The 21,694-nt window shown below is 42.9% G+C and overlaps 1 protein-coding gene across 1 annotated transcript in view; it reads right to left on the bottom strand.

The window, feature by feature from the left end:
* LOC140537688 (protein kinase C-binding protein NELL1-like) overlaps positions 1-21,694 on the bottom strand; it is a 211,444-nt gene that overhangs the window by 23,744 nt on the left and 166,006 nt on the right. The window contains exons 14-15 of the mRNA XM_072659862.1: positions 17,775-17,897; positions 3,053-3,148 (exon numbers count right to left, since the gene is read on the bottom strand). Of these exons, the coding sequence (XP_072515963.1) occupies positions 3,053-3,148; positions 17,775-17,897 (219 nt within the window). The remainder of the gene's footprint in view (positions 1-3,052; positions 3,149-17,774; positions 17,898-21,694) is intronic.

The following is a 21,694-nucleotide window of genomic DNA, read 5'->3' on the forward strand; positions in this document are numbered from 1 at the left end:
ATTGTCCAGAACATCACAGTCTGGTTCTTGTCAAAGTGTCTCAGATTCTTACGCTTGTCCATTTTCCTGCTTCATCACCTTCAAGAACTGACTGTTCACTCACTGACTAATATGTAGATCCACCCCTGGACAAACAGGAGCTACTGGAACCTCATCATTAACAATATTCACTTCACCCGTCACTGGTTTTAATGTTGTGGCTGGTCAGTGTAGAGATATCCACAGTAGTGCAGTTTCCATTTCTGCACCAAATGATTCCAGTAATTAAACAATATTTAGACCATAGTGGTGGTCTGAGGGGTATTAGTAGGTGTGTGAGATGATCAAATCCTGGCCTCTGGGTGTGGAGAGAGACCCACACACACAGAGCGCAGGGTGTTGGTCACGGGGAGCCGCAGTCCTGGGTTTAATAATCCCATTCTGACTGCAGGATGGCAATTTGAGTCTCGTATCAAAACACACTAATCTTCTGCTGGCTGTGTGTGTGATTACAGAGAGAGAGGGCACCACACTGTAAGCCCGCCGGTCAGTCAGGAGAAATCAGGACTGATCTGTAAACTGCCCACATGTGTAACCACTGAGGTCAGGAAGCGTCTCAACCTAGCTCAGAGGATAGATCTGAGTTCTATTTGTCAGAAATTTTAATTTAGGAGAAAAACTGCAGTGAAAAGTTATTGGTGGTGAATCCACGCTTCAGTGGGAGCTTTTAAACATCAAGTGTCCCAAAAGTGTTCAGCTGCTCTAAAGCTCCTTAAACTGTAAACTCCAACACACTCCAAACACCCCTCTGCACTTTAACCCTCCTCTGATGCTGCAGGTCAAATTTCCAAAATACAGAGAAAACATTGCTGGGATTAATTATTGTGATGAACAGGACTAATCTAATGTGTTTATATTAATAGATGTTCATATGGCACACATACTGAGTGAATACATACATCTGAGTAAATGCTCACCCAGCCCAACCTCCTGGAAGATTGCCCCGCTGAGGTCCCCTCTACCTGCGCCAGACCAGCTGCGACCAAACAGCAGGCCCCTCCCCCACCACCACCCATGCCAGACCAGCTGCACACCCTCCTACCACTGTTACCTGTCTGATGACCATGTTGAAACCGGGGTGGACTCTTGGCTATCTGCCACTATTAATATCACCACTATTTACTATCATTACTCTGACCATCACTGCTGTGATTATATTAAGTTCTACAACACCATAATTATTATAATATGATTATGATCAGAGCAGTTTACAAATAAATTTGACTTGACTGTTTTGGGGAAACTGACCCATTAGTGACAACAGAAGCTTTCAAGAATAAAATAAACAGTTTAGACAAAAAACTAATAATCCAAATAATATTTATTTATGTTTTTTTTATTTTTAAAATATATATAGAGATTTATTTTGCTTTGTATGTATGAATTATTAATTATTATATGTAAAGCATGAAGGAGAAAGTGGGTAAAAAGGCTGTAAGGGGTGACAATTATATTATATGTAATATATTTAAAAGATAAGATAAGATAAGATAATCCTTAAGAGAATTTCCCCACTGCGGGACTAATAAAGGATTATCTTATCTTAAAATGATATTATATGTAATATATTTAAAAATGTCATATAGTATATAGCATTATTTTATTATATAGTAATGTTATATTATATTAAATTAAATGATCTCATATTAAATATGTATATGAACTGAACTAAAGCTAATGTTTATGAAGGAAATATTATTTTAAACTACTTCTAGATTGTTAAAACGGCTCAATCTGAGCTGGTAATATTATTGTTTCTTCCAGCTGAACATGATAGGAGGATTAAACACTTTAACTCTTTAACCCTTTTTTCTCTTTAGAAACTAAGTACTGAAACTGATTCACTTTTTTAACAAGTAAAAAGTGTCACATTAAATTAGCAATTATTATTAATTAGCATGACGGTTAATTCATCATTTCATAGTTGCAGCTTTACAATCTTGGAGAAGCACACACTTCATGGACAAAAATATTGGGACACCTGCTCATTCATTGTTGGCATTAGGCAGCATGGTGGCAGAAGGTTCATATGTATGTTCATATGAGAGTCCTATTCTATTGGCAGTACTTCTTCTTTACAGGGACTAGACAATGTTTGTGTGCATTTGCACATCTGTGTCAGCAATGGGTGCAGCTTAAAGTAGCTGAATGCGTTCAATCATTCATCTGGAAAAAACTGTAATGTAAACAGTACCCAGTGCCCGGCTGGAGGTGTGTGATGGACAGTTTGAGGAAAAACGTGAGGTGGAGGACAGCACATCAAGGAGATGTCAGGTAGGATTGGTAGGGAGATGGAGAAGTCAGCGAAAGGTGGACAGACAGGGGGAGAGGGTGAAGGTGACGGCAGGAACAAAGAGAGCGAAAGAGTGATGAAGTGCTGACTTGTAAGTTACAGAGAAAGTTAAAGACAGCGCTGAGAAAGGCAGGCCTGCTCCGTCCCTCAAAACTTTCAGACTAGCTACGTTTCCATCCAACCACTAACATCCCAGCCTTTTAACACTTTGCCGGTCCTAATAAAGTGGCCAATAATGCTGAAGCTGATATACGGCTTATATGAGCACAAGTTCTACCAGGAGACCCTAATGCTTTCAGAAGTGACGTCACATCTGTCCCTCTGTGTTTGTCCGCCACCATTTTGGTCCCGACAGCTGCCCTCTGTGTTCGTCAGGATCTACGAGAGCCCTGATGTTGATGTTGAAGACCTGGGCTGATGAGGGGGCCTACGCCCAAGTCTTTACCCATCAACCAAGAGCTTTAACTGCCTAACCTCGTTCCCGTCAAGATTAAATTACTGCCCTCACGTCTCCGGAGTCTCCAACACCAGGCACAGCGAGATCAGTCTGCACTCTTGCAAAAACCACAAAGAGAACAGATCCAGTCCTCAGGTGGAGGATGGGGACAGGTATGCGCTATAATCAGGTGTAAGGCTGGTGTAATGCAGACAGACAGGTGAGAAGAGGTGGGTGTAGCGAGGGTGAAGAGGCCTGAGGCTGAGAGTTCTTTCACAGCTTACCTGTCTCACAGAGGCGTCCCGTAAAGCCTGATGGGCACACACAGGTGTTGGGGGACACACACGTTCCTCCACTGCGACAGCCCTCTTCACAGAACGCTGGGAAATGAGGAGAACCATCATCAGGTAAAGAACCGCAAACATGAGAACACGACAGAAAATACATCAGTGATTTTATACGACTTCGCCCTGACAGTTTCAACACGAAGGGGATCTGTGGCTCCTAGTGTTTCTGTGGTATACAAGGTTTCTGGGGCATCCAGGGTTGGTTTCTGTAAAAGGTTTTTGTATAGATAAATGTTTTTCTCCATATAGCTGGTGTATATCTGTACTCCTGACATCATTAGCGCCCCCTAATGGGCCTGACTGGGAACACTTTCACTGCTCAGCTGAATTCTACAACTAGAAGCACATCTAATCTCTATGTTTTCAAACATTCTGATTTGGTCTTTAGTATTCGGACAGTGCATACATTAATAATGCTGTTTGTATATATACACACACACACACACACACACACACATATATATATATATATATATATATATATATATATATATATATAAGATGCTGCAGGGAATATGATGGTGGCGCGTAGTTTGTGATCGAAACGTCAGAATGGTGTGTGCAGTCGCTCATTGTTTTCAGCATTTTTCAACATCAAAACAATCAGAATAAAGCACAGACTCCAATCTCTTCATGCGGAACAAAAATCAATCGAGTAATTAATTCTATAACAATGTAATTGATTGTGTAATCAATGCTGCGTGCTCGAGCTCACTGAAACACAGAGGGGCTGAACACACTATACGGGCAGAGCGAGCAGCCCTCACCCCGAGACTGCAGCGACCGTCCCGAGACATTCAGACGGAATAAAGACTCCAAATTAAAGACTGTGAATCACGGAAAACTCAATTAGGGAAAAAGCTTCACACCGGCACCACAAATCTCATTTGCATATTTAATTGGAATTGGATTGCTTTTATGAGGGCATGAAAACAATTAGATATGCAAATGAGCCTTTCTACCTTCCCCCAAAGGGAAGAACAAACAAAAGCAAACAGAAAACAAATAAAAACAGGATTTGATCTGATTGATTCTTAGCTTGGAGGGACGGTTAGAACCTCAGAACCTTTACATTAGAACCTTCATGTTCTGTGGTGGTACTTAAAATTTCAAAATTGAGACTGAGTGTGAAGTAACACAATGCAATAGTTCTGTACAGATGTGAGGGTTCTACCTAGAATAGTTTTATTACACTCTTAAACATGCTACAACTGTGCTACACACATAGAGAACCACTAAAACATTGAGAGTGTGAGTGTGGAGAACTTTGTAACAAACCTTTTGCATTTATTAACTGTTCATTAAACCCTTTAAATGGTTCTTCACACTCACTCATCTCTTTGACAAACCGGCTTCTTTATAGAACCAAAAGAAGAGCATCACTCAAAGAGCCCTTTGTAGATGTAGCAGAGGTTCTGTAAACCTTTAAAAGATTCTTCAAAAAGTGGAAGTGACAGATGTGCACGTCCACAAAATGTTTTTTAAAGAAACCACCAGCTGAAGGTTCTTTAGGAAGCACTGGGCATCTTGGTTAAACCATTGTTCTTATTAGGGCTGTATATTAGACTGGAAATAACTGGTGCGACGTGTCAAGATACAGGAGTCACTCAACCATTTCAGAAAAAACAAACAACTGGATAAAGCAGGACAAACTCTTTTTAATACCCTTGATTTCAGAAAAACTATTGCATGAGCCGGTGTCCCAATACTTTTGTCCACATAAGTGCATCCAGTGGACGTGATTTAAACACAACACTAAATTAATCGCTGTCTGCCACCAATCTTTGCATGTAAACTATTCATTAAAGATCCATACTGTCCGTTTGAGTTGAACTGATACTGTACTGCAACACTTTTATATACTGACCCTTAGTTTTACACTTTGAAAACTTTTTACACTTTTAAAATTGATTAAAATCTCAATAAAATCAATAAGTCCTATAAGGGTTCATTACAGAATGGTTATAGGCCTTTAGGTTCTTTAAGGGAGTTACCTGGTTTTACAGCATTGCTCCAGAGAACCCTCTTGTTCCCTCTGTCAGTTCTAGAGACTGAAACACGAGGCATGATGAACGCTGGGTTCTCGGAGTTACTGGGTGCTGACGGGGGGGTGGGGGGGGTGGGGGGGTTGGATGGAAGAACGTCCGAATGACCTGCTTTTCTCGACGCAGACTGAATGCAGTGATTACAGCCTGACTCACTGTTCCTCATCTATACTGAGCGTCAGACTGAGAACCGCCGTCTGTCAGAGATACGGCACATTTTCCTCGAACAGTACTGGGCAGCGCGAGACAGTGAGAAAAATAGTGTGGTTTGGAATGAGGAGGATAATGAGAGAGCAAATGAGACGGATGGGAGAAGAGAGGGACAGGGAGGGAGGAGAAATGGCAGCAGTGTGGTCTGGCTCTTCAGATATGATGCTTAGCAGCTTTGGCATCAGTCTGGCTGTTTCAGGAGGATAACAAATGAGCCCTCAAGGCTACACAGAGTTCTCTACACCAGGGGTTCTGCAGACAGGTGTCCATCCTGTGTGATTAAAAATTCTACAGAATGACCCAAAACCACTGATTTCAAAATGTACTACTGTTGTTTGAGCTAACACACACTTTACATACTTGTAGTCCTTGTAATCTGTGTATATATATATATATATATATATATATATATATATATATATATATATATATATATATATATATATATATATATATAATCACCACACCACCTCATCATCCCCAACTCATCCCAAAAGTACTGGATGGAGCTCCTCCACCATCATTCCAGAGAACACAGTTCCTCCACTGCTCCACAGCTCCTCAATGCCGGGGGGCTTTATACCCCTCTAGCCCATGCCTGGCATTAGGCAGCATGGAGCCAATAGGGTCATGTTTACTATCGGCTCCAGAGAGTCCTATTATATTGGCAGTACCTCTTCTCTACAGGGACTAGACAAGCTGTATGTGTGCATTTGCACATCTGTGTCAGCAATGGGTGCAGCTTAAAATAGTTGAATGCATTCATTACAATTGGTGTCCACAAACATTTGGACATGTAGTGCCAACAAATCTGGATTTTGCCATTTGAGCTACTAATGTCCTCAGTGTGTGTCCAGTGTCCTCCTCACTGTTCTCCACATTCCCGGCCTTAGAACTAATAAACACAACAGAAAAGAAGGAACGCCGATAAAATTACAGCCCGAGTTTCTTAACAGAGATCTGTGAGAGTAAGGAAAGCAGAAACAGGAGAGTTGTGGGTGTGTAGGATGTAGGAGATGTAGGAGTGTGTTCTGTTAGACTGTAACAAATTACACTGACTCAAACCATTTAAATCACGTCTCTCGTGGCTGGCTGGCTGGCGCGGTGGCTGGCGCAGAGGCTGGCGCGGAGGCTGGGTGGGTGGCTGGCTGGGTGACGGTCCCATAAGCAAACTAAAATCATAATATCTGCAAACAAAACGTCAAACAAATAATGAATGTGTTCGTTACAAAGCGGCCGCTCGAGCTTTTTACATCTTCCGCAGCGGAACGGCTTCAAAGACTGACGTGATTTGGAGATGATTCTGATTCTTCATGCATGAATTAAAGGAATACAACACTGCTTCAACCTGAGCTCCATCTGCTGCGTCCGTGACGTATGGCCAATTACCATAAACTTCCATAAACCTTGATAATAAAAGAACACCTGTTGACTGAAATTAGCTCACTGTTGCTAACCTCCATTTCTGCTGTTCTTCTCTTTTCTCCATGAAGTGAATCTGCAGTTGTTCTTGATAATGTAGATAATTTCCTGATGAACGGACCAATAGAAACGCTCCAAACTGACTCTGAATAAAATCTTTTACACTGACTTCCACTGGAAGTTAAGAAGGCTTTTTTCTTCTCCTTCAAACCTCTAATGGAGATATGAGGTTTTTGTGTGACAGCGACATTATCTTGGAAACCAATGGGCAGCTGCTGAATCCCACGTCTGTATGTGCGTCTGAAACGGCTTTGTTTAATGATATACTTATAATATGTTAATTGTTTACTTTTTGTATTGTGCACATACACCAATGAGCCATAACATTAACACCACCTGCCTAATATTGTGCAGGCCGACCACAATAAAGTCCTGTCTGTGTTACAGATCCTTCAAGCCCTGTAAGTTGAGAGGTGAGTGGGACCTCCATGAGCATCAGTGAGCCCTAGGGTGCCCGTGACTTTCCTTGGAGCACGTTTGGAAGGTCCTGACCACTGCATACTGGGAGGGGACACCCCACAAGACCTGCCTGGTGTTTTGGAGATGTTCTGACCCAGTCAGTGTCTCAGATTTGTACGCTTGTCCATTTTTCTGACTGTTCACTCACTGCCTAATAGATCCACCACTTGACAGGAGCCACTGGAGATCAGTGGTGCTAATGTTATGGCTGATTGGTGTAAGCCTCACTATAAGCTATACATGCAGTATAAATACAGATTCCCTCTGCTTGTAAAGCAGTGTAATTACTGGCGATCTCTAATCTAACTAGATGCTTATCTAAAAACATCAGAAATATGCCGAGTGTGCTGTGCGTTCGTCTTTTAAATGGGCAGTGCAGAGTCACAGTGCAAAGCCGTGAGCCATTAGTGACATTAATTCGTCTGGGTCGCCCGTTTGAGCGCTTTCTATGAGGTCTTAATTAGAAGCCTGATTGCTTCTGTACTAATAAACTGCACACACTGAAATTAATTACAGTTATATTGACTCAATTTAGCGGCTTCTATAATTATCATTCTATTACTGGCAGGCTAACGGTCGCAGTGCGGAGGATTTTACATCCAGGCCCAGAGGAGAGGATTCGACCCCTGAGAAAAGAAACCCACACTGAGAATTCCACCTGCCACCCTGTCCCCCTCTATATCGATCAAACCGGGATGAACAGTTATTACACTGCAAATTACACATTAATATTAATGCCTCATTTCATAAGGTGCATGATTAGTCCCACTGGGGGGAAAGGACAGCAAAGCGACCGCGGCTCCGGCACCCTGAGATTTCAGAAAAACGCTGCAGAGGAAACAATTAACCCGGCTGATTCCTCTGTGTTTCTCAAACTTCTCCACCTGCCATTAGAGATTAGATCAGTTAGATTAGATATCATCATCCTCCAACAACAAATGTAGGGCATCTATGTACACCAGTCAGCCATAACATTAAAACCACCCAAAGCCTAATATTCTGTAAGTCCCCCTCGTCCAGCCAAAACACATCTGACCCGTCAAGGCATGGATTCCACAAGACTTCTGTGGTATCTGGCACAGAAACTCAGAAACTCCACCCTGTCATCGGTTCACGAGTTGCTCTTCCTTGGTGCACTTTTGGTAGGTACTGACCACTGTATACCAGGAGTGAGGGAACACCCCGCAAGACCTGCTTGCTGATGTTCTGGAGATGTTCTGACCCAGTCGTTGTCTAGAACATCACAGTTTGACCTCTTTGTCAAAGTGCCTCATATTCTTACGCTTGTCCATTTTTCCTGCTTCATCATCTTCATCACCTTCAAGACCTGCTGACTAATATGTAGGAGCCACTGGACCCAGATCATCAGTGTTACTCACTTCACTGGTCAGTGGTACTAATGTATTGGCTGATCAGCAGGCATATACAGAATTATGTACTAATCTTTACAAAAAAACTTATATTCAGTACATATTAGTTTATTTACTTTACTTTTACTTATTTATTTTACAACAAATAAACTTACTGCAAGTTTTCTTACTGTACAGGTAAATTGTACAGACTTTATTTGAACATATTTAAATACAACTTTTGCACATTTTACAGTAATTAGTTTTACACAGTAATGTAAAGATGAAGAAGTAAGTTTTGCACTTTTTGTAACTGTACTACACTACTGCAAAACACTGATACTGAGATACCTGAGAGCAACACTGCCTTATAATTGATTACATTTTATTTTAATTACATCTGAATAACGGCCGTAAACCTGAACCGAACTGAATGGAGAGAAAGAAGTGACGTAGCTGAATTATATTCTAAAGATATGATAAGGAAGATGTCTGGATGCGTATATTCAGACGCCGCAGGCTTTAGAGGAGAATTCTACCCCAGAAATAGAGGCTCCGGGAGGACGTCTCAGGCTAATTATCACTTTCTGCAGTTCAGTCATCTGTGCTGATACAGTAATCTGTCCTGTAAAGTGACTCATCAGAGGACCATCCTGTTCCAGAACTGTCAAACTTCTAACTGGAAAAACAAACCTAATTAATCAAACTCCACTTTCTTCCTTTAGCTTCAGAGAGAGAATTTAACTAAAGAGATGATTCAAATTCACCCAGTTTCCCGCTTCTTACTCCAAACCTAACTAACAGGTAGTGGAGACCAGTTTGTGTTAAATACTGTAATTATAAAACTATTTAAGCACATTAATAATGTGTCCACAATCAGTCTCTACATCTCCGCTCCAAAAACTGTAAATATCTGAGTTTCAGCTCCGACTGTTTCTGAACAATTCAGCTGAAAACTTTCCACACAGACAGGGCCAACTCCACCAGACTGTACTCTACTAAAGAGACTCTACTGTACTCTATTACAATTCAATATAGATCTATGCTGTTTGAATCAGACCAGCTTTCCTACTTAACACATCAGAATACCTGTGTCCAAATACTTATGACCAGTGAAAAGAGGCTGCTGTGTCAAACACTGTATATTTATTTTACATCTGAATTTCCCCACTGTGGGACTAATAAAGGATTATCTTATCACAAAGTAGAACAGCACATCTCAGCCCCATCATGAGCTGAAGCTGATCTGCTTCTAAACGGTGCTCCATTACGCCATCAAGAGGAGAGTCAGATAATACAGGAGAGAACTCTTTTGTCCACCTGTTTTGTAGCGTCAAATATAGAATTTGCACATTTTCCATTTTGCAAGTGTTTTTATCATAAAGATAACTTAAGTCATTATAAATACCATTTTTTAATATTTTTATTTTGTTTATTTTACTTAAGCAGTTGTACACATTGTACACAGTACTGTTTACTGTTTTTGCTTACTGTAAAGATTATTTAATGTAAATATTTTATACATTATATTATTAATGTAAAGATTCATTTACAGGTATTTTACTGTAAAATAACATCTGCACACTTTTGAACTGTAACAGTAAATCTGGACACTGTGGAACAGTGAACAGTTTATTTGCTGTCGTCGTTCTGCACACAGCTCCCACCCTTACGATCCGCTCCAGTACCGCTGTACGATGTTTCAGTGTAATGTACGCCTGTTTATCGAAGCCTCTCTGCGGAGCAACAAGCAATAAACACCTGATTTGAATCAAATTTCATTTGAGATCACAAGAGAGGCTTCTTTAAGCTGGTTTGAGTGTGGAATTGACTGAGAGCAGACAGGGAGAATTGAATCACGCACTTCTCTGCTGTTTTCTTCACGCACTCAATTAAAAGCTCATTAAGCTCTGCTGGTGAACGGAGCTTCGCACTCGTACTAAGTTCTCTCACATTTGCTGAAAACGATGAAACAACATGGTGACAAGATAATTCGGTAATATGACAATGTTAAAACATCCTGCCGTTGAGTAAATAAAACACACACACACACACACACACACACACACACACATTCATTATCTAATAATGTCTTTTAAAGCTGCTATAATTATCTGTAATTACTTTGGTGATTAATTAGCCCTCCTCCAGTACACTGCTATTATATTAACTGCATCACTGACAGCAAACCTGAGCGTCTGTGTGAGTGTGTGTGTGTGTGAGTGTGTGTGTGACTGTACTGGCATCCTCTCAACTTTCTGCAAATCGACTAGAAACTTGTTCTACAGTGGAGGTGAAGGGAAGCAGACGTCTGAAGCTCTACTAAAAGCTCCTCACAGAAAGTTCTTCACCTAATGGTGATGAAGACGCTGCCTGATGCCTGAGACACGGTTCTACCAGAGTTCGGCTCTAGAACCTGCTTTTAGAACCAGATCATTAAAATGGTGGAGGGATACATGCTGCAGGGTGTAGTGCAGCTACAGAAAGTAGTCCCTAAAGAGAACTGCATTAGTTCAGATTCTCTATTCACTATTTTACCATCATCATCATCATCATCTTCATCATCATTCCATATAAAACTCAGAAGACTCGTGTAGCTGCACTGGTGGGTTTGGATAGGGGATTGAATGGCTATAGTTCTGTGGTATTGTCATGGTGACCGATGCTTGCTTCCTGTCTTAGCAGGCTGAATAACTGCAGCACTCTGGACGCTGGGCTATTTTTCATGTTGCTGGGTCAGCTGCGGGGTCAATCTCAATGATAGTGGATACAATGCAGATAGAACTGCCCTCTGAACCTCCATTCACTGGATCCCCTGCTGATCTGAGCACCAAAGAGGAACCTCTGTGTGTTAGAAAGCCGGACCCTTCTGGCCCGCTTCCACTCTGACACCAGAACGCAGACCCTGACTTCAGCAAAGAGAAGCACGACCATGTACTCTAGGTGAAAAGCAGGTGTTTCTAATAAAGTGGCCAGGGGATGTAACGCTAAAAGATAGGTGTTTCTAATAAAGTGGCCAGTGAGTCTAGAGCTAAAAGGTGGGTGTTTTTACTAAAGTGGCAAGTGGGTGTAGAGCTACAAGGTAGGTGTTTCTAATAAAGTGGCCAGGGGATATGAAGCTAAAAGGTAGGTGTTTCTAATAAAGTGGCCAGTGAGTATAGCGATAAGGTGGGTGTTTCTGCCAAAGTGGCCAGTGGATGTAGAGCTACAAGGTAGATGTTTCTAATAAAGTGGCCAGTGAGTGGAGAGCTACAAGGTAGGTGTTTCTAATAAAGTGGCCAGTGAGTGGAGAGCTACAAGGTAGGTGTTTCTAATAAAGTGGCCATTGAGTGTAACTAGAAGGGTGGTGTTTCTGATAAATTGGCCAATAATATAAACAGAACAGTCAATAAAGCTGTAAGGGCCAAATGGCCAACCAATCTTGCTGGTTGTTCTGTCCAGTAGTGACCCAGCCGTGTGGCTGGACATCACCCAAATTAGTGTGTTTTCAGCAGAGCCCGTTTCAGAGTGCAGGCAGAAGCAGAGCAGCCGGTTCACAGCGACCTCACCGCTGCTTTACTATGCGCAGCACGTCTGAGCAGAGAGGCAGGCTTTAATATGTGTTTTCAATCGTCTAGTTAGGACGGCAGCTTGTGCATTCAGACGATGCCGCAGTTCATCAGCGCTTTTGCACTTTGGCAGAAAGAGCAGCGTCTCGCTCTGCTGGACATGAAACAGTTCCAGATTATAAATGTTAGGTGATCAATCTCTGAGCTTTTTGTTCATCCGTGTTCTTTAAGCCTACATAAGAGTCTGAGCGTAGAAGAAACGGAACCCCAGCAGCATTTCTCACAGCTCTTAAGGAGGTCCGGATGGGTTCTGGAGGAACAGCAGTCATACCCTAATAAGATCCGGGGGCTGGGATAGAGGGGGCTGAGGAACCCGGCATTCACCGATGAGCTTCAGACTAACTGTACACATACAGAGGTCACCTGCATGGTAGTGTGGTGTTCCTAATAAAGTGGCCAGTGAGTGTAAAAAGATACAAGCTTAAGATACAAGTGTTAAGTGTAAAATCCAGTGTTTTGAAAGGTGGTGAGGTAAGTGTGTGTGTGTGTGTGTGTGGTTTATGCAGGTCTGAAAGAAAGATGTTGATGAATCTCTGTAGGGAAATTACAGTATGTGGAGATCAGAGTGGCATGATCATAATTAGACGCCTGATCTCAGAAAGAGAAATGGGCTGTGTGTGTGTGTGAGTGTGAGTGTGTGTGTGTGTGTGAGTGTGTGTGTAGCCATCTCTAGAGGACAGAGATAAGTTAGTCACTATTGAACACTCTGTTCTCATTCTCACACTCAGCTCCAGGCAGAAGTTTGGACACCCAAGTTTTTATTACATAACAGATTACAGAGACACCAGATCAGAGCTCAGAACCACACACACACTATCTCTCTCTCTCTCTCTCTCTCTTTCTCTCTGCTCTACTCTCTCTCTCTCTCTCTTTCTCTCTGCGTTACTATCTCTCTCTCTCTTCCCCTCTCTCCCCCTCTCTCTCTCTCTTCCCCTCTCTCTCTCTCTCTCTGCTCTACTCTCTCTCTCTCTCTCTCTCTCTGCTCTACTCTCTCTCTCTCTCTCTCTCTCTGCTCTACTCTCTCTCTCTCTCGCTCTCTCTGATCAGTGTGCCGTGAGATGAGCTGTTCTGGTTGATGGTGTATGTGGACACACTCTGGATAAAACAGTCTCACACACCAGCTGTTCTCTCTCTTACCCTCTCTCTCTTTCACAAACACACACACACACCATTCAGACAGTGGCAAAAGCTTTTGCAAAATACTGATATTAAATATATACTATATGGACAAAAGTATTGGGACAGCTGCACAATCATAGTTTCTTCTGGAAATCATAGTTTCAGTCATAGTTTCATTCGTCCATGGAAGGCTTTCTGCTACATTTTGGAGAAGCACTGCTGTGTGGATTTGACCTGGCATTAGGCAGCATGGAGCCAAAAGGGTCATGATGATCTGCTCCACAGAGTCCTATTCTATTGGCAGTACTTCTCTACAAAGACTAGTGTGTGTGCATGTGCACATCTGTGTCAGCAATTGGTGCAACTTCATGCATGCATGTATTCCTGATCGGGACAGCAGTGATGGAGGAGTACGAAACCAGCGTTTTTTATTCTATTAGTGGGATGTTATTTCCAGCGGCCTCCGCTGCCGGCTGCCCTTATCTGATTGCCCAGGTGGTCCGCTGTGAGACGTACCCCAGAATCCATCAGTACAGCAGCAATGAAAACAGCAGCCTCCACCTTTTGATCTGCAGGAGCGGCGGTATCTCTGATTCAGCAAGATAAATATTTCAGCACACGGACGCCACGCTCCGATCCTGCTCGCTCCGCCTGCAGCTGTGCTGCATCAGCTCCAACTCCACCAGCTAAACTTCAGCCAGAACAGGCTAATGAGACGAGACGCTCTACAGAAACACCTGTCTGTCTGTCTGTCTATTACTCTGGAACTGTCTATGTGTCTGTCTATCTAGCTATCTGCCTACCTACATGCCTGTCTGTCTGTCGGTCTGTCTATAAACCAGTCTAGCTATCTGTCTGTCTGTCTGTCTGTCTATAAACCAGTCTAGCTATCTGTCTGTCTGTCTGTCTGTCTGGGTCATCTACATGCTTGTCTGTCTGTCTGTAAGTTCTACACTCTTAAAAACACATGTTTGTGTGAGGAACCTTTTTTAAAGTTCACAGTTCACAGAACCTTAACATAATGTAAAAGTTCTAGGAAGAACTTCTGTCTGGCAGAGAACCTTTACAGGTTTAGGGTTCTGCAGTAATCTGAGGCAGAGAGCCGGTAATTCCAGCTGAAGAACCCTCGTATAAACTATAAACACTCAAATCATCATCATTAGTCATCTCAAATGACTAATATTACACAGCACTGTATAGGGGAACATTACTGAGATTTGAACACCACCCTGCTGAACGCTGCCGAACACCACCGTACTGAACGCTGCCATCCAATTACAGACAGGGTCAATAACATCGGCCCACAGAATAACGATACAATAACGGTTTTGTTCTCTAAGCCCCTCTTTAGCTCCGCTAAGCCCCTCTCTCTTTAACACGCCTTTGTCAGATGATCCAGCTCTACAGAGAGAGAGAGAGAGAGAGAGAGAGAGAGAGAGAGAGAGAGAGAAAGAGTTTCAATAAGATTAAACACTTCACAAAGGATCTGCCATCAGGCTCAGCACTCTTTGTTTTATAATGTCCCTTATCCGTCTCAGAGTTACATTACAGAAACATTCTCAGGACCCCCACAACCTCACCCCCCCAAACACCCCTCCAAAAATTACCCTACCAAGAGACAAAAAATTTGCAACTGCCATCTTCAACATCTGAGAACATCAAACCACATCCCTATCCACCACCCACCCCGACAAACCACACCCATATTCCTACTCACTCGTATCAAACCATGCCCCTATCCACCACCCACCCCATCAAACCACACCTCTATCCTACCCACCCCATCAAACCACACCCCTAGCCCTTTCCCCCTCTACTATATTACCAAACTATTATACCACCCCATCACATCAGACTACATCTCTAGAGAGAGAGAGAGAGCGAGAGAGAGAGAGAGAGAGAGAGAGAGAGAGAGAGCGAGAGAGAGAGAGCGAGAGAGAGAGAGAGAGAGAGAGAGAGAGAGAGAGAGAGAGGAGAGAGAGAGAGAGAGAGAGAGCGAGAGAGAGAGAGAGAGAGAGAGGGAGAGAGAGAGAGAGAGAGAGAGAGCGAGAGAGAGAGAGCGAGAGAGAGAGAGAGAGAGAGAGAGAGAGAGAGAGAGAGAGAGAGAGAGAGAGAGAGAGAGAGAGAGACAGAGAGAGAGAGAGAGAGAGAGAATGTAATTATAGTCTGGCTCAGTTTGAAACAGCTGCTCGCTGGGAAAATTGCACTATTTCTTTCTTAATTCACCATTACACACACACACACACACACACACACACACACACACACACACACACACACACACACACAGACACACACACAGATACACAGAAGGGAGGCCACTTCAGGTAATTACAGTCAAAAACTGACCAGGGTCAATAAAATTAAACATATATCCTGTTTGTGTGCAAACGAGGGTGAGCTTCGTATTCACCACTAACTCTCAGTCTGTAGCAATACTGTAATTAATTACTGTGCATAATTATTAAACATGCTAATTACTTAATCAACAAGTGACATTGGCTTTGATTTCCATTCTGTATAAAACAATTTGGAAGGCTGGTCTGCCTCAAACAGCACTGCACTGAAGGCGCAAGGCAGGTGTTTCTAATAAAGTGTCCAGTGAGTGGAAGCACAAGGCAGGTGTTTCCAATACAGTGGTCAGTGAGTGGAAGCACAAGGTAGGGGTTTCTAATAAAGTGGCCAGTGAGTGGAAGCACAAGGTAGGGGTTTCTAATAAAGTGGCCAGTGAGTGGAAGCACAAGGTAGGTGTTTCTAATAAAGTGGCCAGCGAGTGGAAGCACAAGGTAGGTGTTTCTAATAAAGTGGCCAGTGAGTGGAAGCACAAGGTAGGTGTTTCTAATAAAGTGGCCAGTGCGTGTATAATATGCTTTTTTTGTGCAGGCTGAACAGACGTGGTGTGTCTGGTTTAGAGATGGAAGCTGTTAACTCAGCTAATGGTTGAAGGTTTTAGAAAACAGTGACTGTGAGGAATTCAGGGTTCGCTGGCAGACGGTAAAGAAGTGGAGACAGTCACTGTTATTCATCATCTCTTAACGACTGTCACTTTCCCAGTCTGTATGTCTTAGTGTATTATCTGCACATTATACAGTTTACTATCTAAAACTGAGACCCTTTTTTTAATCTTGTATTTTCTGCTGTCTGATAATGACACACGCTTCACTGTGGGAGACGATTCAGTCTGAGAAATGGTCCTGAGGGCTTTTAGCAAATTGCACTGAACTCTCTTAAGACCCAGCAGCTTTCACCTGCCACACAATCTAATGTGTGTATCTATAACACACTCTCAGCATGGCAACGGGCTACACAACTTCACAAACCAGAATACACACACACACACACACACACACACACACGCATATCTTGCAAGGATATAAAATTAGGCATATGGACAAAAGTATTGGGACACCTGCTCATTCACTGTTTCTTCTGAAATCAAGGCTATTAAAAAGAGCTGATCCTGCTTCTGTTGGAGTAACTGTCTCTACTGTCCAGAGAAGAAGACGTTCTAATAGGTTTTATAGGAGCATTGCTGTGAGGATTTGATTGCATTTCACAACAAGAGCGTTGGTGAAGTCAGGATGTTGAATGACCACCATCCCACCTCATCATCCCCAACTCATCCCATCTAAAAGTACTGGTTGGAGCTCCACCACCATCATTCCAGAGAACACAGTTCCTCCACTGCTCCACAGCTCAATGCTGCGGGGCTTTATACCCCTCTAGCCCACATATGAATAAGCTAGCTTAAGACCCTTATGCCACTATAATGTCAGTTAATTAATTGAAGCACATCATTATGATTGTTATGCCATGTTATAAGCAGTGAATACACTGTTTATAAATAGCTGTATACAGTATTATATGCTTATGTATTTGCTGAATATAAAGTCTCTGTGCCTTCAAACCATACTGCAATACATCGCCCATCCCAAAATTACCCCTAACCACTAGGGGGTGTACACCTAAAAACACATCATGCCCTGAAACCCCAAGCGAAGAGCTGCCACTGCTTCTCCAGCTCTGCCAATGGTTTCCTCTCCCACTGGGCCCAATAGAACAGACAGTGGCTTCTCCCTCAGCTAATGGCTTCAGCGAGGCAAGGTGATTGCCTCTCGGAGGAGAGAGAGAGAGAGAGAGAGAGAGACCAAAGAGCGAGAGAGTGAACGAGTCTCTTCCTCCAATCAACTCAGAGCACATGAGGCTCTACAGGAGAGGAAGGGATGAAGGGGAGAGAAAGGCAGAAGCCAAACCAAAATCAATTCTCATCATCGCCCAGCCAGCTGATGCAGTGAGTGTGTGTGTGTGTGTGTGTGAGTGTGAGTGTGTGTGTCAATGTTCGAGACGAGGCAGGAATAAGCCAGGAGTGTTAAGATTCAGACTTTACCTCTGCAGATGGTGCCGTTACCCACGTACCCCGGCTTACAGGTGCACAGGTGGCCGTGGATGGTGTTTGTGCAGATGGCGCTTTCATCACACAAGCTCTGCCCACTGGCACACTCGTCATGCTCTGAGGAGGAAAGCAGAGAGTGTGGATTAGTGTGTGTGTGTGTGTGTGTGTGTGTGTGGGCACCTGTACACCACCAGACATGACAGGCTTGTAGATTTCACTAATAAAAGTAAATACTGAATAATTTATTGTAGATAATGAACAATTCATGGTAGGTACTGAATAATTCATAGTAGGTACTAAATCATTCATAGACGGTACTAGATCATTTTAGTAGGTAATAATAGTAGGTACTGAATAATTTATGGTAAGTACTAAATAACTATTAGTAGATACTAATTAACCCACAGTAGATACTGAATAATTAATGGTATGTACTAAATAACTATTAATAGATATTGAATAATTCATAGTAGTTACTAAATAACTATTAGTAGACATTTAATTATTCATGGTGGGTACTAAATAACTATTAATAGATATTGAATAATTCATAGTAGGTACTGAATAATTCATAGTAGGTACTGAATAATTCATGGTAGGTACTGAATAACTATTAGTAGATATTGAATAAATTATAGTAGGTACTGAATAACTATTAGTAGATATTGAATAATTCATGGTAGGTACTGAATAATTCATGGTGGGTACTAAATAACTATTAGTAGATATTGAATAATTCATGGTAGGTAGTTAATATTTCATGGTGCATTCTGAATAAACCATAGTAGGTACTGGATAATTTCTAGTAGGTACTGAATAACTTATAGTGTGTACTGAATGATTCAGAGTATATACTGAATAACTAATCGTTTTAGCTAAAACTAAATAACTCATAGGAAAAGTTCTGTATTTTCTGCACAGTTGCTCCACCTGTTTTACTACCAGTCAGAGAATTCATACAGAATTAAAACCCGCTGTTCATACTGCCGGCGATAGCTGTGACTTCTGAGGGTAAGCACTGCTGAGGAGGGGATGAGGCGGCCCCTGTCTTGGCTCATACACACGACTAATAATGGAAATTAGTACCATAAATATTTGAGACGTGTTAACTCAAACATGAAATTAGGATCACAGAGTTCTCGCTTGTGTTCAGAGTGCGTCAGCGCATCTGTGTTTCTGCTGTGTTTTTACAGTGGGTCTGATTGCCTTGTGCTCCAGCAATGATGAGACAATGTCATCACGTTAAGGAGTTGAAGTCTCGGGAGAGCTTGTGAGACTAAATCACACCCGCCCCACACCTGAGGACGCCGCTTCATGGCCACAGGCCTGGGCTCTGAAGAGCAGGGTGAAAAATGGGCCCATTAGCATGGACATTGTTCATCAATATGCAAAAGCCATCTTAATCATGACTAATACATTCCCTCCTTAATTAATGGCTGGTGCTTATTGAGCCCTTAAGCAAATTGAACGCATTATTCAACACTTTTTTCCTCTCAAGGATTTCCTCCCTGGGCGTGACGAGTGGAGGCAGCGTGGACGAGACTGTGGGAATTTGCAGAAGGAGAGATACTGTGAACAGGCCGGGTTTCAAGGGTATCGCTGTGAACTGTACAAAATACTTATCTCACAATGACCGTCCCCGCTAAACCAGAACTATGAAGCTCTATAAAGTTATAGTTTACATATTAAATTATGTTTGGACAATAATAGTATTTCTTGGTAACCGTAGGAGTAGTGGGATTGGTGGTAACAGTAGGAGTAGTGGGATTGGTGGTAACAGTAGGAGTGGTGGGATTGGTGGTAACAGTAGGAGTGGTGGGATTGGTGGTAATAGTAGGAGTGGTGGGATTGGTGGTAACAGTAGGAGTAGTGGGATTGGTGGTAACAGTAGGAGTGGTGGGATTGGTGGTAATAGTAGGAGTGGTGGGATTGGTGGTAACAGTAGGAGTAGTGGGATTGGTGGTAACAGTAGGAGTGGTGGGATTGGTGGTAATAGTAGGAGTGGTGGGATTGGTGGTAACAGTAGGAGTGGTGGGATTGGTGGTAACAGTAGGTGTGGTGGGATTGGTGGTAACAGTAGGAGTGGTGGGATTGGTGGTAACAGTAGGAGTAGTGGGATTGGTGGTAACAGTAGGAGTGGTGGGATTGGTGGTAACAGTAGGAGTAGTGGGATTGGTGGTAACAGTAGGAGTGGTGGGATTGGTGGTAACAGTAGGAGTGGTGGGATTGGTGGTAACAGTAAGAGTGGTGGGATTGGTGGTAACAGTAGGAGTAGTGGGATTGGTGGTAACAGTAGGAGTGGTGGGATTGGTGGTAACAGTAGGAGTGGTGGGATTGGTGGTAACAGTAGGAGTGGTGGGATTGATGGTAACAGTAAGAGTGATGGGATTGGTGGTAACAGTAGGAGTAGTGGGATTGGTGGTAACAGTAGGAGTGGTGGGATTGGTGGTAACAGTAGGAGTAGTGGGATTGGTGGTAACAGTAGGAGTGGTGGGATTGGTGGTAATAGTAGGAGTGGTGGGATTGGTGGTAACAGTAGGAGTGGTGGGATTGGTGGTAACAGTAGGAGTGGTGGGATTGGTGGTAACAGTAGGAGTAGTGGGATTGGTGGTAACAGTAGGAGTGGTGGGATTGGTGGTAACAGTAGGAGTGGTGGGATTGGTGGTAACAGTAAGAGTGGTGGGATTGGTGGTAACAGTAGGAGTGGTGGGATTGGTGGTAACAGTAAGAGTGGTGGGATTGGTGGTAACAGTAGGGGTGGTGGGATTGGTGGTAACAGTAGGAGTGGTGGGATTCTAGACTTGTGTGTGTGTGTGTGTGTGTGTGTGTGTGAGTGTGTGAGAGTGTGAGAGTGTGAGAGAGAGAGAGTGTGTGTGTGTGTGTGTGTGTGTGTGTGTGTGTGTGTGTGTTTGAGCTGAAGGTATTTGAGGCTCATGTCAGATCATCAGCAGGCATTAAAGAGCCAGGGTGTGTGTGTCAGGTCAGACAGACTGTATTCATGCATAACGGCAGGTCATCACAAACTGCACTGACAGAGCCTGACCACTGTCTCAGTGATTGGGGTTTGATGAGAGGATAACGGCCTGGCCAAAGGCAATTTCCCCTCCAGAGCCCCACCATTACACAATTTACATCCCCCCGACAGGTCGGCTCCCCTCCGCCTCTCGCTCACCTGCAATCACACTGACTCTGCTCCAGCCTGAGAGGACACACACCTTCTTTAAAGAGGCATTTAAACAGGCACTGATTTCCTATGAAGGTTTTACTTGATCAAATGAAGTCACTCACTCACTCACTCACACACACACACACACACACACACACACACACACACACTGTAAATACCGTATGTCTAAAAGTAGACCTCAGTTGGAAGTTTCTCTCTCTTTACTGCAGTAACAGCCTCTACATTTCTATGAAAGCTTTATAGTAGATGTTGGAAGATTGCTGTAAGGAGGATTTGATTGCAATCAGCCCTGAAGGAGGGAGAGCATCTTTGAGTTCAGATTCGGATAATTAGTTCTCCATCTCAAAACTACAGGATTAAGCTTCATCCACAGCGCCTGGCATGAGGTATGATGACCTTAGGGTCATGTGATCCCGGCTGCTGCAGAGTGTGCTAATGTATTGGTCAGTGCTTTTCTATGGAGAATATCTAGAGACATTCCAATTCACATTTTTAATAAGACTTTTCAGTCTGAGGTTTTAATTCAGCATTTAATACTTTATGTGTTGAAGTGTTGTAGATTCTACAGAGCTGTCTAAGACAGACCGAACTGCTCCGGCTCCTGCTGTTCTGCTCTCTAACAAAGTAAACCCTAAAATCTCAGCCCCTTTCAGTTCTTCAGGACTAAAAACCCGGTCATTTGAGCCTCTCCCACTCTCTCAGGTGCAGCCAATCATATAAACACATT

Source organism: Salminus brasiliensis, chromosome 17 (genome assembly GCF_030463535.1).
Source record: "Salminus brasiliensis chromosome 17, fSalBra1.hap2, whole genome shotgun sequence".
In the NCBI taxonomy this organism is placed as follows: domain Eukaryota; kingdom Metazoa; phylum Chordata; class Actinopteri; order Characiformes; family Bryconidae; genus Salminus; species Salminus brasiliensis.